Genomic DNA, 17175 nt, shown 5'->3' on the forward strand with positions numbered 1-17175 from the left:
ATTGCAGATGGTTTATTCCTTAAGGGGTCTGAGCAGAGGCGTGTGCTGGATGTTATGATTAGACTGACAGAGGAGGCATTTCTGTACCGTAGACATCGTGCCAGGACTGGTGGGGCACTTGACGCTAGAGGCAGAGCCATCAGAGGGCGTGGTGGACGCAGAGCCGGAGGCGGGGCCAGAGGCAGAGGAGAGGCGCAGGATAATGTCTGACATACACAGTAGTGATGCCTGTTGTTTTTTTGATGTCTGTATTTTTATTTCGTTTATGTATGTTATTTTGATGATGTATTCGACAATATGACCGACATTATTTATATGATATATTTTGTTTTGTCTACATACTATTGTCTTTAAAATGCATTACTTTAATTTTACATTTTTGCAATAAACATTGAGTTTTGGAGTGAAATGAATATGATTTGAAAATATAGCAGTCTGTTCCGTAGGTGCATCTACGGAACACTCTGTTTTCACCACGTTCCGTAAGTGCATCCATAGAATGATTGCTAAACTGAAATAAGTTGAATTTAACTTTGCAATGTTTTTTTACGGTTCCATAGATGCATTTATGGAAGGAGTGCAAAATAAAGGTGCTTTCAAACATACATCTACTTAAACATAGGATAAATTTGAAATTCCGCGTGGTGCCTAAGATATCTATGAGGTTCATTGAGAAATTGTCTAAAAAAAAGTTGAGCTTTTTATTAGTCCTAACAAATAGCTCATTTAGTTGAAATAAGAAATAAAAATATTATTTTATTAATTTTAATATATTAAACCAAATAAAATTAAATATTAATCATAAATATATATTATTTATAATTAAAATAAATAATTTCTCCAAAAACTTATATACAAAGATTAAAATTAAATTTTTATTTAAAAATTTAATTCCACAAATAAAACAAAAAAAAACTTTCTAAGAGGAGAAGATTGACTTAAAACTTGTTGCAAAACAGTAAAAACTTATAGGAGAATACTTATATACAATTGCTTAGACGTGGTTTATACTATTTTTAAATAAAAATATAAAAAGTGTATAATTTTCTCGTACATATATGCAAATCTCCCATTTTTACTCATTAAATGATGTTAAAGTACACTTGTCATACTTTCATTGACAAATAGTATAAACCTCATTTAAAAAATTGTAGGTAAGTTTTCTTTTAAATATCAATTAGAAGTGAAAATAAACTGAATATTTACTAAAAAAAACACTTTAGGTGTAATTTATAGCCAATGATAAATGATAAATAAATCTTAGTAAATCTAGTAGGGAAATGCTAACGAGTGCCCCAGGGGCACTTGTTAAGAGTTTTAAAAGGTAAGCAATACTTGTATTTAATATTTTATAAAAGGAAATATCTGACTTTTTTAAGCAATGACAGAGTTTGTTTTATTGAAATTACTTGTATTAAAATCATTGAATATTGAAATAAATACTTTATTTAAGGAATATTTTCTTGATATGGAATGCTTAAAGAGTGCCCCTGGGGCACTCGTTAGCATGACCCAATCTAGTAATCTACTTACCTAAAGATATAATCGTGTAGATATATGCTTGAAAATTAGGGAATACATATCTAAAAGCGAAATTTATGGAAACCCTTGTCCATTCTTATTACTATAAGTAAATGAAGTTTCGGCAAACTAAACATTATTAATACTAATCGAAGACCGAAGAAGACTAATTAAGAAAAAGTCAATTGTTTCTTTTCTTGGGTTTTCAGAAACGACAACGTTTTCACTTTGTACGTTCCTTTTCACTCTCTATTTCGTCTTCATTTATCCCCAAATTTAAAACCCTAGCCCTAATTTTTTTCATTTCAATCACGAGTTGATAAATTTAATTATTGAAGAAAAACTGAAACCTTTTTTGTCTTGATTGATGACTCTAATTCCTCAACCTAAATCGACAAAAAAAAATTGTTCTAATTTTTGACTGAATTCAGTGACTAATATTAGAGTGTTGGTTGGAAAATTGATTATAATGTATTAACATGCATAAATATGTATAATGTTCTAACTTAATCAATGAAAATACATAGAATATTTTGAAAATAGTTAAAGAATTACATTTGGTGTTTATATATGGACTTGATTAAATTTATTATAATCTTATTTTCTCTCAATTTTGAGTTTATTATAGTATATATCATCAACACTAATTGAACTTTCTTGTAGCTCAGTGAATAGAAAAAATGGATTACAACAGTTGGTTTCCCGTGGCATATGAAAGAAAGGCTTATGGCACATTAAGAAATTATTCACCAGTTTTCTCCGACAATATACGAAAGAGCGGCTTTGATGAATCATGCAATCAACCTGTTGGATTTTCCACCGACTGGCGTGATCATCCTCTCCGCGATGGTGCTGCTTCAAGGGTATGTTTTTTGAGGCACCCTTGGTAATCAGTTTTAAGTTTAAGTTATGAAAAAAGAAAAATGTTTTGTCAGAAAGATCTAAAGTTAATTGTGGATTTGCATTGTCTCTGCAAGTTTTGTATGAAAATCAAATAAGGCTAATCTGCTAAGTGTTGTAGAAATGCTAATCAATTTATGTCTGGTTACAACTGTGTTGTTTTCATTGATTCCTTTTTGCACAAGCTGCTACTTTCTTGCTGATGCTGTTCAAATATTTGTGCTTGAGACTGGAGTTATCCCCTCAAAAACCAGTTACTTAGCTGTTGTTTGTTATTGATCACCTATGTAAACTCCTTTTTGTAGTTATCACCTATCTGCTCTTACTGGAATATTTCTAATTATGACACTGCTCGGATGCAACTATTTTTAATATATTTAGTTTGTTAAGGAAAAGAGTATAAACTGAACACTATTGTGTTTTTGACATATTTGGCAGGAAGAATATATGAACCTGGAGACATTGCCTCGCCGAGCTGTATCGGACAATTCTAAAGCTCATGTCACTGGTTATTATAGCATGCCAAAAGGGGGACAATATGACACTTCTACTGTTCATGACCTGCCTTGTTTTCCTGATGACCGTTCATCAATCCCCCTAGTTGCTAATATGGATGTGGGTAGTAACTTACCTGTTTATGGTGGTGAAAGCTATCTGGATGCTAACACCAGATATATTAAAAACTATTTTCCTCATCATCAACACACAAATAATTGTATGTTTAAATTAGATTAAGATTTCTTCCCAAGTTTAAATCCTTTGGTGTGCAATATATTATTGACATTGTGTTTCCTTTCTTAGGTGATACCGACATACAACAACCTGCCAAAAGAAAAAAAATGATTTGTGGATTTTCCAATCCTTTTCCTGGCTGGAAGTCTTGTTTAGAATCGCAAGATGCATGGAAATATCTACCACAAATGCTGGATTTTCAGAAGAGCTCTATTCTAAGACATGATGTTAATGATGTCTTGGCTGGTAATACCGAACCTCTTCCAGTACTACCTTATTCCTTGAATAATGATCAATGGAATAACCAGTTGGTTCAACCTTATTCCTCTCAAACACCTTTGGAAGTGTCACAACAGTTACAATTTCCCCCCTTCTCTTCTATCAATTTTGCGAACAATGGGGAAGAACTTACAAATCCGATGTTTCATTCTACGAGACTCAGAGGGATAAACAACAATGAGGCAGGTGATACACTTGAACAGATCTTTGAGGAGCCAAGCCTCGAAAGCGATGATGTGATGGAAATCAGCTCAGAGGAATTTGCCTTTAGTTTGAAATCCAGGATGCGTACTCTCGACATGGATCCTTTAGATACTGGTGGAGAGGTTATGCAGGGCATAGCTGAATTCGACCGTGGCATTACATTGAACTCCAACCTTCCTACTCTCACCGAGGATGTTTTTCTTATTGATGGGGAAGATATACAAGACACAACTGAGTTCTGGACAAACACCAAAAAGAAAGTTGATGAGCCAACAACTGATCAAGAGACACATACCAAGTGCTCAAATACTACTATGCATGCTCTCAAAAGCAAGGTTCCTATTACTATTGATGTAGAGGACAAACATGACATAATTGGATTCAACCAAGAGGAGAAAGTTGTTAAAAGGAAAGTCAGTGACCCAAAAGCTGTCGTTGATGTTGTTTCCTTGATTGACTTTTTCACACATGATCAAATAACAGAACATATTAATAGTCTGAGAAAGGAACCTCTTCAGGTTAGTACACCATCTTCTAGTGTTCTCAATTATCCTGGTGTGTTTGGGTATTTATTGTTATAAAAGTTAACAATTCTTTTAACACAGATTTCAACTGAAGATGGAACTGGAATTGATGCAAATACATGCCAATTATGCGAAAGGGAAAAGCTTTACTTTTCACCGGTGCCAATTTTTTGTATATGCTGTGGCCGCTCCATCGGGAGAAGAAAAATATATTTCTGTAGAAAAGATGAGGAATTTGATGCAGAGCGTTGCTTTTGCTCCTCCTGTTATAATGCATCTAAAGGCGGGTGCATTCCATTCAACGGGACATTTGTTTCTAAGGCAAATCTTGAAAAAAAGACAAATGATGAAGTACTTGAAGAACCGGTATGTTGTAATAACCATTACTATATAATTCATCTTGATATTGAGAACCATAAACTAACTTTTAACGATCATTGTTTCTTCTAGTGGGTTGAATGCAATAAATGCAAAAGATGGCAGCATCAAGTATGTGCACTCTACAACAACAGAAAAGATTTGGACTGCGATGTAGATTATATATGTGCTGTATGCCGCTTGAGAGAAATTGAAGATGGAGTGCATGTTCCCTTACAAAAGACTACTGTTTATGGTGCTAAGGACTTACCAAGTACCAAGCTTAGTGACCACTTGGAGAAAAGACTTTTTAAGCGTCTTATGGAAGTGAAAGTAGATGGGGGAAAAGTTAAAGGAAGTGAGAATCTTGATAAGGTAATACAGAAAAATCAGCATGTAAGCACGTAAACTTGAAATATCGTAACATTTTCTTATTCTTATTTAAGCAAGTAAATTGAAAATAATACTAAAATAGTTTTCTTCCTTGTTATTTATACTATTGATCTTTTTAAAGCAAATGTAAATTGATTTCAAAACTATAGAATATTGCCTTACTTGCCATGAATTTCTGCAAAACTGTAGGTTTTAGCAGCAGAAAGTATTTCTATTAGAGAAGTGTTATCGGTCGACAAACAATTGAAAGTGAAGAAGCAGTTTCTTGACATCATCCCAGAAAAGAATTACCCGACTGAATTTTCTTATAGATTAAGAGTAAGTTCAGTAATTTTATCAATGAAAAAATAAATATACATCCAAGAGGTTTAATACAAGTTCCATTGGTTTCAGGTTATACTTCTGTTTCAGAAGATTGATGGAGCAGATATATGCATTTTTGGACTGTACGTCCAGGAGTTTGGCTCTGAATGTGGCAATCCGAATCAGCGTTGTGTGTACATTTCATATCTTGATTCCGTCAAATATTTTAGGCCTGAAAGAGTGATTGTGGAAGGAGAAGCACTTCGTACCTTCGTTTACCATGAGATATTGGTATTTTTCTTTTAAACTTTACTTCTAGGCCAATAAAACTTATAAAATTGAATACTAAATCCTTCCATTTTTTTCTATTTGTGTTTTTTTTCTCAATCATCAGATTGGATACCTTGATTTTTGTAAGAAAAGGGGTTTCTCAACTTGCCACATATGGGCATGTCCTCCTTCAAAAAGGAATGATTATATACTATATTGTCATCCCAAAGAGCAAAAGACTCCAAACAATGATAAGCTACGCTCTTGGTCAGTTTTTCTTTCTTCTTATGAGTATATAATGAGTTTTTATGAGAATTTGAGAGTACTATTTTCCTTGTTTATCTTCTTTGTTTTCAACAAGTAGCAGTGCCATGTTACCATAGAATATTTATATTGTTTGTTTATGCAGGTATCTTTCAATGCTGAAAAAGGCTACTGAAGAAAAAATTGTTGTTGGTTTAACAAACATATATGATCATTTATTTGTTCCTACTGAAAAAGAGGGCTCCAAAGTGACAGTTTCTCGTTTGCCATACTTTGATGGAGACTTTTGGTGTGGTTCTGCTATGGAAAAAGCGAGGACCATTGAAAAAGAGAGTAGAGGAGACTATGATAATATGTTGAAGAAACAAGTGTCTACTAGAGCTTTAAAGACCATGGGACATGTCAATCCTTCGAAAGACGCTGCTAAAGACATTCTGGTGATGCAAAAAGTATGTCTCCTTTCTTTATTACTTTCATCCTTTGATTTCATTTTTGGTTTTTCAACATTTATATATAGTATACAATGTCATATCCTTTTATACTAGATTGAATGAAAAGTTGTAATGTCCGTATTATATAGTTTGGTTTAAGTTATTTATATAATATGTATAACTTTATCTAATCTTTCTTCCTTTTTTTTCACTCGATTTTCATTAGTTGGGCCAAGATATATTGCCTACCAAGGAAAATTTCATTGTAGTTCACTTACAATATTCTTGCATACACTGCTGTGAAGTGATAATGTCTGGGAAGCGGTGGTTTTGCACTGAATGCAAGAATTTTCAGGAGTGTGGAAGGTATGGTAACTTAAATACATATTTCAATTGTTTCCTCCTTCTTTAAAAGTGAATGCATTGGTTTTGCGTTGAATAGAATAAAAAGAGTTTTTGTCTTTGACTTTCGTATCAATATATTACAGTTGCCATAGTTCAAATGAACACACCTTAAAGAACGGAGAAGTGCATCCACTTTGTCAGGTAACAACCTAACTAAGCCTAAAGCTTCAATATGATTTTATCATCATTAGTAAATTCATGCAAATTTTTTATTTATGTGTCGTTTTTAGGCCGTTGTTGATGATATCCCCTCCAGCACTAAGCATAATGATACCATCCTTGAGAATGGATTATTTGAAGATAGGAACAACTTTTTGAGCTTCTGCCAGAAGTATCAGTTTCAGTTTGACACACTCCGACGAGCCAAGTATTCCTCAATGATGATCCTCTACCATCTATGCAATCCTAGTCCTATGACTTCTGGAAAATGTTGTAGTATTTGTTGTGCACACAATGTGTTTCAAAAGTGCTGGAAATGTGAGGTTTGTCCAGATTGTACCATTTGCTCTGCATGCTATAAGGATAGAGGTGCTGACTGCCATGAACACAAGTTGACTCTAAATGAACACAATTCAACTCAAAATGAACTCAAGTTGGTTGAAAATAATTCAACATCACAATCTGATAATCAAGAGTCTAATGGGAAAATGGTATGAACTTATTTCTTTGGATTTATTGTTTTTATTACTCGTTTGTTCTAGATTGTGTTGATCATACTTTCTGATTTACACACACAGATGTTAAAGAAAATGAAACTGGAGAAATTTTTGAAGAAAGTATCTCAACTTCGAAAGCATGTGTCACAAAGGAAAAAGGTATGAAATTAATTCTCGAGATATTTTTTTTCATTACTTGATTGTTCTAGATTGGTGATCATACTTTCTGTCTTACACACAGTTGCTGAAACTGGAGATGATGTTGAAGCATGCATATCAATGCCCCGCAACTAGTGCTGAACCTTGCTCTGATACATCATGTCGTCAATTCAAGAAGTTTTTAAAGCATGCCAAAAGTTGCACAACTAATATTCGTGGCGGATGCGAGGATTGTGAAAATATATGGATTATACGATTTTCTCACTCCTTGGATTGCAAAGACTCAGAATGTATAATACAACATTGCAGGTGTGTTAGTGTTACTAGTAAAATTCTACGCTACTTAGAGAATTTAGAGATTCTACTTTCTAAAATCATTCTTTGCCTAAAGTATGCACAAATATACTTATTTCTTTCAACATGGTGTCATTGTTTTGGCTAAATTATTCATAACCTTTTGTATTTATATTGACTTTGCAGCATGCTGAAGAAGCGTTTAGAATATAGAGGAATGCGTTCGAAATCTTGACATAGAGGTGCAGCTGTTGATAGCAAGAAAGCAGTCATTGATCGATGACTCTTTTGTGAATATATAGTTCACACATAATAACAAGAAATACTTGCAATTGCAAGTGAGTTTGCTCCATATATAACAATTGCTACATCAAAGTTTAAGCAATAACTGTTTCTTGTATTTAAACTGCACTCTTTTTGCCTTCATCAAAGTTTTAATCCCAAAAGGGTTTTCTTTGATAAGGTTTTTAACGAGGCAGTTGGCCAATTATTTTGGTCTACATTGTTGTTACTTTGGGTATTGGTCTAGTCCCCCCAAATGTTGTTATTATTTTTAGATAATATTAGGTGGGTGTAAGTACAGGGGTGCCAACCTAGTTGGGATGCCTGTTGATGTAAGTATAGGGGTGCCAACCTAGTTGGGATGTCTGTGCTTTCATCTATTGCTTCACTTTAACTTTATTATATTTAGTTAGATTTGAAAAACCAAAATTTTATTGATGAGTTTATTTCTAATTATAAAATATTATTTTTTTTTGGAATCATACTGTTATTCTTAGGATTAATATTTATATGCATGTACTCGGTGAAAAATTTAATTTCCTAAAAATGTTTACAAATTTAACTTAATTTAAAAATTATAAAAGTAAAAAGAAAAATAAATGTGCGAAGTTAAATTAGTCAAATTTTATTCTCATGTTGGATTCTCACCCTTTAATATGAGAATAAATATAGAAAAAATCATGTGTAAACAACATTTTCAAAAATAAAAGATACTTGAAAATAATTTTTTAAAAATTGAAACAAACATTAGATTGTTCTATTTTTAATATCATATTCTTGGGAATGTTATTTTATAACTTGAAACAAACACACCTTAGATTAGATCTATTTTTTTTGTTATATATAATGGAAGAGAAAATTATGATTAATGTCAACAAGTATTTTCATGTTTCAAACCGCAACATGAGTTAAGCTATGAAGTTTAGGGTCCGTTTGTTTTTTTTTTTAAATCATTTTTATAGTGTTATAAAATTTTGTGTGTAAAAGAAATTACAAAGAAATTTTTCATAAAAACTTCAAATGAAAATTTGGTTTGAATAGTTATTCTTAAAATTATTTTAGGTATTTCATCTTTTTATTGAAAAATTATTTGAATATCAAAATTTTAAAAAATCACTTAATTTTGAAGCTATTTCAAATAAATTTTCATAAAAATTATTTTTAAAATACTGTTTTTTGAAAAAATTGTGATTTTGACTATGTTTTAATTTTCAATAATGTTTGTTTATGTTATAGGATGTCAAAAGTAATGATTTAATTTAGAAAGAACGAATATAAAAAACTTGTAAAATTTTAAAAAGCAATTTTATAAAATCTATTTTAAAAAATATAAAAAAAATTCTATTTTTTAAAACTGAAACAAACATATTTTTAATGTTCTTAAAGTTATTGTATCACTTTTCAATTTATCCCTTGCTTAAAAAAAAATGTAACAAATTAGTTTAAAATCGGTGCATTCATACGAGTATGGATTATTATATCACTTTTATATGTAACAAATTAGTTTAAAATCGGTGCATTCACCCGAGTATGGATTATTGTTCAACTTATAAAATATATTCAAATGCCATAAAATCCAAATTTATTTTCAATGTCATCAACAATATTCACATTATTTAAACAAACAAATTGTGTGTTGATTACATATCCTCATCCTCATGTTTGCAACATTGAATATGAAGTTTAGCTTTTTAAATTAATTTGCCATTTTAAAATAATCTGATTAATTGTTTGTGTAATACGATTTTACATGCACTATTGAACCCTTATAATAAAACTTGGAAAAGATAATTAATTTAAATAAACTATTGTGTTTGATTTGCAAAATGAAAAGTACTAGACAGAACAGTACAAAATAATTTTTTGTATTGTGTTGATTAATATATTGGACAATTTTTTTCTCAATTTTTCTTGATATGTTTATGCATCAGACAAAATAATATTATTTTTACTATAATATTATTTATTGATGTATAAAATATTAATATTTATGCATCAAAATATTAAATAATAAAAAGGAGGAAATAAAGATAAAGAGATAAAAAATTTACTCTACTTTGTTTAATATATTTATGCAGTAGATAAAATAATATAATTTTTACTATAATATTTTTATTATTATAGAAAATATTGATATTTATGAATCAAAATATTAAATAATGAGAAGAAAAGAAAAATGACAAATAGAATTTTTTCTCTACTTTGTTTGATATGTCGATAAATCGAATAAAAAATAATATAATTTTATTATAATATTTTTTATTAATTTATAAAATATTAATATTATATTTATGAATTAAAATCTTAAATAATGAGAAAGAGAGTGAAAAAATAATATTTTAATGTTTTTTTATAATTTCTACTTGGACAAAAAGTTGTCTATGATTTAGTGGGGGACAAGAATTCATGGTTTTATCTTTGTCTCATGATTTAGTGGCGGACAAGAATTCATGATTTTATCCTGTGTCTTATCATTTATTTTGTCCAGGACTATGATTAAATAAATTGTTTTGTCTAATACCTCATTTTTAGCAAATCAAAGAAATTTTTTTTAGCATGTCTACTACTCTTCTTGTGTTTTCTCTAACTTGTTCTCTATATCATTGATTTTTAAATCACCCTTACTAAAAATAAGAAGAATATCAATTCAAGCATGTCTTCTACTCTTCTTTCTTATGTTTTCTCTAACTTGTTCTCTATATCATTGATTTTTAAATCGTTATAAAAAATTTAGTAATAGTAATAAAATCAAATAGTTATCATGACCAATGACCACAAAGCCAAATAAAAAATGCAGAATTTTGTTTGAAAAGAACAAAGATCGTTTTTCAATGACTTTTGAAGGATAAAAATCAAAATAATTAAAAAGAAGTTTCAATTATTAGACAAATTAAGATCTTCATCAAAAATAATGTGCAGATTTGTATGATTAATTATCTTTACAATAACTGAATTATACATTACTTTCTTTGAAATATAATGGTGTAAAGTCATTATTCTCGCACCATTTTCAGTTACCATTTTCAGTTCCTGTCTGAGTACAATTCTTAACTGTAAAAACCTACATTCTCTTCATTAGGATACTTTTCAAGGCTGACACTTCACATTTTGAACATTTACTTTTAGATTCTAAAAATTATAGTACATGGATGAGAAAATCATTTCACAATATCTAACATTGGGCACAACCATCAATTGGTACCAAACCAAAAATAATGCTATAAATCTTTGAGCCAACATTTGACATCACTTTCGTCAATTGCAATATTGCAGGGTCTTTGTGGTATAATCCTTCGTCTTTCCTCCTCTTCTTGCAAGCACATTCCACATCAAAGGTAGTATCTTGTCCACGTACTTCTTTTCATCTCCTTTGTTTTGCTTGTATTTGTCTTATTCGTCGTTGTCCTTGTACTTTGACTATCATCAACGTTCAAACTCGTCATCTTACTCGCATCCAACTTTGTCGTCGGTTTTATACAAGAGTACAATCTCCAAACACTTCCAAGAGTTTATATATAGAGAAGTCAACTAGACCAAACAAATATGAAACTTGATTTTTTATACAAAAATCTCATGTGTCAGCAACAATATAGTACCATTTTCGAAAAGGGAATAAGAGACGAAGTGTTACCTTGGATGGTGGTTCAGCAGCACACTTACCTTGAAGCTTTGTTGCATAGGTACAGGTATCGTAACCGGTACTGTACGGGTACAGGCACGAGAATACAGTGATTTAAACAAATTAAGGTACAGATACTATATGAAAACATGGAGCAAACAAATAAAAATACTTATATACTCACAAAATTATTTTGACTAGTCTTGGATATTTTACTGGATTTGGAACCCCAAAAAGATGTATTGCAATTGAGCAATGTGACACCTTTCACTAAACAATGGTAACGTGCTGTAAAATATAAAGCACATCCAAGACCTGTATCAAATTAATTTGTATCAGCTCTTTAATTATAACTTGCCACATGCAAGGTGACCTCTGACTATAACTTCACAAACCATATAAGCTCAAGTACATTTTCTCAGAAAAATTGATAAACCCTTATATCTTCATGGTTTCATATTGCAATTAAGAGAGGCAAGAGCAGACAGAGGGGTTTCAGGTTAATTAGTGAGGAACTGCATACCTCGGGGACTTCATCATGAGGACAGTGACCGGCAGGGCTGATTTCACAATATAGAGCCTCACCCTCAGATTTTTCTTATCATAATGATACACGCCCATATCCGGTACGGATACTTCCCCGTTTTACAAGTACATTTGTTTCAGAATTTGGAGTCTAAGAGAAGGTCAATCGACACAAGTTGCCAAGTTGCCAAGTACTGTTACTCCACAGGTCAATGGTCTTGTAGAATTTCACTTAACACAAGTATTACTAGACATACTTTAAGTACCATGTGTTGTATATATTCAAGATATTGTTTTGGGCAAAGACATCTTTATGATGGACAAAGATATGTAATATGATCTTCTCTTGAAAACCAAAAGCTATAAAAAGATGCATTTTCATCAAGATTCAAACATATTAGCCACTGCAATTGAATACAAAAAATGCTAACTTATGTGTTACCAGGCAAGAAAGATAGTCAAAATAAAAATTTTACTTTGGATTGGTAAGGGGAGTCGAGGTTGAAAATTGTGAGATTGTAACACCTATTATAAGATCCTATAAAATTCATAATAGCCGCACACATATAATTGTGTATACTGTGTAGTGTTACTGTAAACATCATAAGTTTGTGTTTCTTCATGAAGAAGCTACCCAAATAACGAAGGTGTGTACAAGTGAAAGTCAAATTGTAGGTTTATTACTAAATCAAATTGGTATACAGTGTTTGTTATAACCCCTCTCCTATCCCCTTAATCATAACAATTAGCATTAAATGGTTTTGACGGTAGCATTTAATGGTACGCTAAAAACACTGTTGTGTAAAAATACACTATTTGTTCCAACAACACAAAACAAGATAAAGTACAGGCAAAACAAGGCTAACAGTGTTTGTAAGACAGAAGCATAGCAGCCAATACAGAATATATGAAGAGAAACAGGTGTACCAGTTTTTATAATTGGTTCACTTCTGCTACAAAAAAATGTTTGATATTAAGATCTCATTTTCTTTTTCACTTTGTATGCTTAAGTGGTCACAGCAAGTAGGAAACTTGGAACAAATGTAAAACAAGATAATAGACTACTCAATATCAACAACAAAGGTGGAGCAATAGAATTAGCACAAAGGGGGCCTAAAGGGAACAGACATTTTGTTAAGCAGGCCAAGCTTAATCATTTTTATTATTTTCAGAAATAATATAACATGAAAATAGTTGTTTTGGAAAAAATTGAGGAGGGGCATGTATGCATAGCCCCCGTTTACATACATTATTTTCAACTTGTGTCAACAAATACAACTGTCTTCCTTCTATAGAGACTACACCTGGTTTCATTTTCAATTAAATCATTCAGAGGTAGCTCTTTTATAGATTTCATCTATATATTTTTCCACTCTTCCTTTACCCTTAGCCCAACTATATTTCATCCGATTGAGCAGCTTCTATGTTTCGTTTGATATATCTCAACAACATAATGTGAGCTTCTGTCATCATGAAAACACGGAGAATATCATCAAAAAGAGATCAATTTTTCTTAGTACTTGCAACCTGAAATGGAATAGTACATACCTGAATACCAGGAAAAAGTTAAAGCAAATATCAATGGCTGAACCCTTCCAAATGCAGAGTAGCTATTCAGCAAAAGCCGGATGACATTCCAAAACTTGTCACAAAATCTAGCATATTTGTTCACTTTTCGATAAAGCTCAAGTATCTTCTTGATAATTCCAAAGACAAATCTTTTTTATTCTTCTTCTCAAGACACTTCCTTATCTTCATATACACTGAATAATTAGGTTTAAGACCTCTATCCATCATCTCATGAAGAATCCTTTGAGAAAGTAGAATACTTCCTTTCTTTAAATAAAGAGAAGCAAGTAAGGTGTAGCTTTCATTGCTGGAATAGCTATGCTTACAAACAGAATCAACAACATACTCATGTGCTTCGTCGTATTTTCCTGATTCAAAATACGACTTGATCACCGCAGCATTCGTTAAACTACAAGGTTGGATACCCTTCAAAGCCATTTTATCAAGAAACTTCAAAGCTAAATCAATCCGTCCATTTTTACATAACAAACTAATAAGAACATCAAATGAAAACCCGTCCGGCAAACCATTTTCTTTTTCCACCATCTCAAGAACTTGGCAAGCCTCAACAAATTTACCAATCTTGATTAAACAACTTACCAACAAGTTGTAAGTACTTCCATCCGGTTCCACACCAATTCCCTTCATCTTCTCTACCAAATGACCTACTCTTTCGTAAAAACCTCTCTTACACATTAACCTCAACAAAAAGTTATAACTTTTCACGTCCCTCCCAGTTTCTTCTATCACATACTCCGCCATATCAAAATCACCCGAAAAACTAAATGTCTCTATCATCAACTTCACCCCGGAACTCCGACAAACACCTCCAACCTTATTAAGCACATCCACAACTCTCCTCACACACTCAATCCTAGAATCCATATCCAATCTCAAAACAACCAAAAACCTAAACGCCCTTCTCCCCAAACACATTCTTTTTAGGTTAAACTCAACCAAAACAGGAACCATTGCCTCAAAATTTCCTAACAACCCACAGTTCTCAATAACCAAATTCCCTATCTCAGGATCACAACAAAGCCCGCGATGTGAAACATTAAGCCAATGAAAAAACACCAAAGCAGAAACTCTTTCACTTGATAATCTATCAAAAATGTAAACAACTGATGACAATGACAAACACACATTCATCATGCTTAACCTATATTCCAAATCATTCACACCCTCACAAATCAATGCAATGATTTCAGAAACTTGCTTTGAAGTTGTATGCGGTTTATATTTATCAGAAGAATTAGGGTTAGAATAAAAGTACCTTAAAGTAACAGAATGAAAACCAAGGTTCAAGTATATGTGAGGATTGTAAATTGAAGAAGTTGTAAAAGAGGGTTTGAGGGTGCGAAATGTTGAAGAACCAGTTGGTGATTGGAAAAGAGGGTTTGAGAATAAATGAGGAATTGTGAAAAACCTGCAAATGTTGCGGAGGTTTCGAATTCCCATAGGAGGAGGTTGAAGATTGAGAGCGGTAAGGTGTGCTTTTTTGGTTTTTTGTGTATTGGGTTTTATTAATTGGGCTTTGAGTATTTGGGCCAATTCTGAATTATGGGCCTACATTTTATACCGAGGTTTGAAAAATTCTTTTCACGTACCCTCAAATATTATCTAATTTTTTAGTTTTTTTTTTTTAAAAAAGTTTCTTGATACACACTTCAATAACACAAGGCTGAGAATTTTGATATATAAGTCTTCTCTATGTTTAAAAAAAGTTAAACTCTTAAGCTATGATTGAGAGTTTGAAGGAGAAGGAAGAACTTTAAAATTTAGTCATGTGTTGACACTACTATCAAACTTCGTTCAAACTTTAATTTCAAAATTAATTAATATAAAAATTAATATGACATTGAATAACATCATAGTATTCGCTTAAAAAATTAAACATTCAGTCAAAAAAGAAGAATCATCAAATTTTAGTGAATATCTAACTCTACCTCTTCTAAATTTTATTCACTAGAAAAAGTCATTAAGAGATGTGTACATCTACAAAGTATAAATAATAAAATTGTACGTTTTATTTTAAAATTATTTATTTTCACCATCTTAATTTTGTGCTTTTAGAGTGATTGTGAGATATTATGGCATTGTTCATCATTTTTACCTCTGGTCTTTTTTATTGTTGAGGACTTTCATCGCTAGATTGAATGTTGGGGGAGACTAGTGGTACATTAGAGTATCTAATGTTTTTGTGTGAAGTTTGTTGCTTGTTACAGGTGCATATATTATTTCTTGAATGAAGTTTAGTCTTTGTTGTTATTCATCAAGAAGAGACTTTCATTATACTCCAAGAAAGACTTTTGCGAGATCAAGCATCAACTTTCCGTAAGGCGGAGATGGAAGTTGTCTATCTTTGGTGGAGTTGGAGAAAGATTGCCTGCATATGGGAGTCGTCTAACCATTACTTAGCTAATGGCAATCGCTCAGACAAGCGATTAGTGGGATCAGGTGAATTGCCACATACGAATACTTGGAGCAGCTTATTATGGATAACAAGATTATTATATCAAGATCTTTTAGAGATCTTGTTTTTTGTTAGCAGTTGAGTGTCTACATTAATAGTGTGAATTGTCGTTTGTTATTCCTTTGTAACCAAAATGTTTATAATCTAAATAGTGAAAGATGGTGATTTTTCCAATGATTTTCAACACCATTGAAGAGTGGAGTAGGAAAAAAGAGGACGAATGTCGAATCATTATATATCTTTGTGTATTTTTCTTCTTCTTCCCCTATCCTCTTTTAATTTTCTAGTATTCATTATTTTGTTATTGCATTAGTGCATTATTGCATTGATTGTATGCCATATAAGTTAGATTTTGCTTATAGAGATTTAATGTATAAGCTTATGTATATGATGTATCAATCTTGTTGAAGTATTACGAATTCAATTATGTATTGATAGAATATCCACGTAAGGTGTTTTGAAGTAGCTTTGTTTAAAAGCGACTTTGGTTGTCTTTTGATTGACTTTCATTAGAAGCAATCAAGTACTTAGTGAACATCATGTATTATTTCATTTGGTTTAATTTATTAAGTTGCTTCCAAACTCTTCTATTTTTTGTGTTTTGCTTTCATGCTTCTTAAAATCTCTGATTTCATATATGAGACCTAAAATGTTTTAGAAATTTTCTTAAAGGGAAAAAGGTTTATTCAACCCCCGCCCCCTCCCCTTTAGACCTTTTTGTGTCCATATTCGCACCAAATAATTGGTATCAGAGCAGAGCTTTTGATCAAAGTCTTGCAACTCCAAAAGTTGAGAATATGGTTGCTTCGATCATAGACGTTTTTTTCTAATCGTTTGAAAGCTTGTGCAATTCAATGAATTCCAATGAAACTACATTGATTTACTAATGTCTGATTATTCATTGCAATGCATTACATAGATTAATTCAAAGTAAAATATTACTAGTATATTATCTAAACATTAATTGTATATTCTAAATTTTTATATGATATCATGTTAATCACACCATTGA

The 17175-nt window shown here is 31.6% G+C and overlaps 2 protein-coding genes across 3 annotated transcripts; one reads left to right on the plus strand and one right to left on the minus strand.

Moving 5' to 3' along the window:
• The first annotated feature begins 2151 nt into the window (after nt 1-2151).
• Nucleotides 2152-8409, plus strand: LOC131647378 (histone acetyltransferase HAC12-like). Its single transcript, XM_058917276.1, has 15 exons — nt 2152-2384; nt 2860-3136; nt 3223-4154; nt 4242-4526; nt 4611-4892; nt 5100-5228; nt 5304-5504; nt 5608-5750; nt 5893-6196; nt 6405-6544; nt 6667-6724; nt 6814-7233; nt 7321-7398; nt 7481-7707; nt 7879-8409. Exons 1-15 carry the CDS (start codon nt 2202-2204, stop codon nt 7925-7927), a joined length of 3708 nt encoding a protein of 1235 aa, XP_058773259.1. The 5' UTR covers nt 2152-2201; the 3' UTR covers nt 7928-8409.
• A 2587-nt stretch (nt 8410-10996) lies between these two features.
• On the minus strand, nt 10997-15161 carry LOC131652913 (pentatricopeptide repeat-containing protein At1g09900-like). 2 transcript variants are annotated; one of them, XM_058922905.1, is made up of 3 exons: nt 13667-15161; nt 12117-13581; nt 10997-11908 (listed from the first exon to the last, which is right to left on the minus strand). In XM_058922905.1, the coding sequence occupies exon 1, from the start codon at nt 15146-15148 to the stop codon at nt 13787-13789; it is 1362 nt and encodes a 453-aa protein (XP_058778888.1). In that variant the 5' UTR covers nt 15149-15161; the 3' UTR covers nt 10997-11908; nt 12117-13581; nt 13667-13786. The 2 variants fall into 2 exon arrangements, with proteins under 2 accessions (XP_058778888.1, XP_058778887.1); XM_058922904.1 differs by having other exon boundaries at nt 10997-13581.
• Between the last annotated feature and the right edge of the window lie 2014 nt (nt 15162-17175).

The sequence above is a fragment of the Vicia villosa genome, linkage group LG2, assembly GCF_029867415.1.
Source record: "Vicia villosa cultivar HV-30 ecotype Madison, WI linkage group LG2, Vvil1.0, whole genome shotgun sequence".
NCBI classification, from domain to species: Eukaryota; Viridiplantae; Streptophyta; class Magnoliopsida; order Fabales; family Fabaceae; genus Vicia; species Vicia villosa.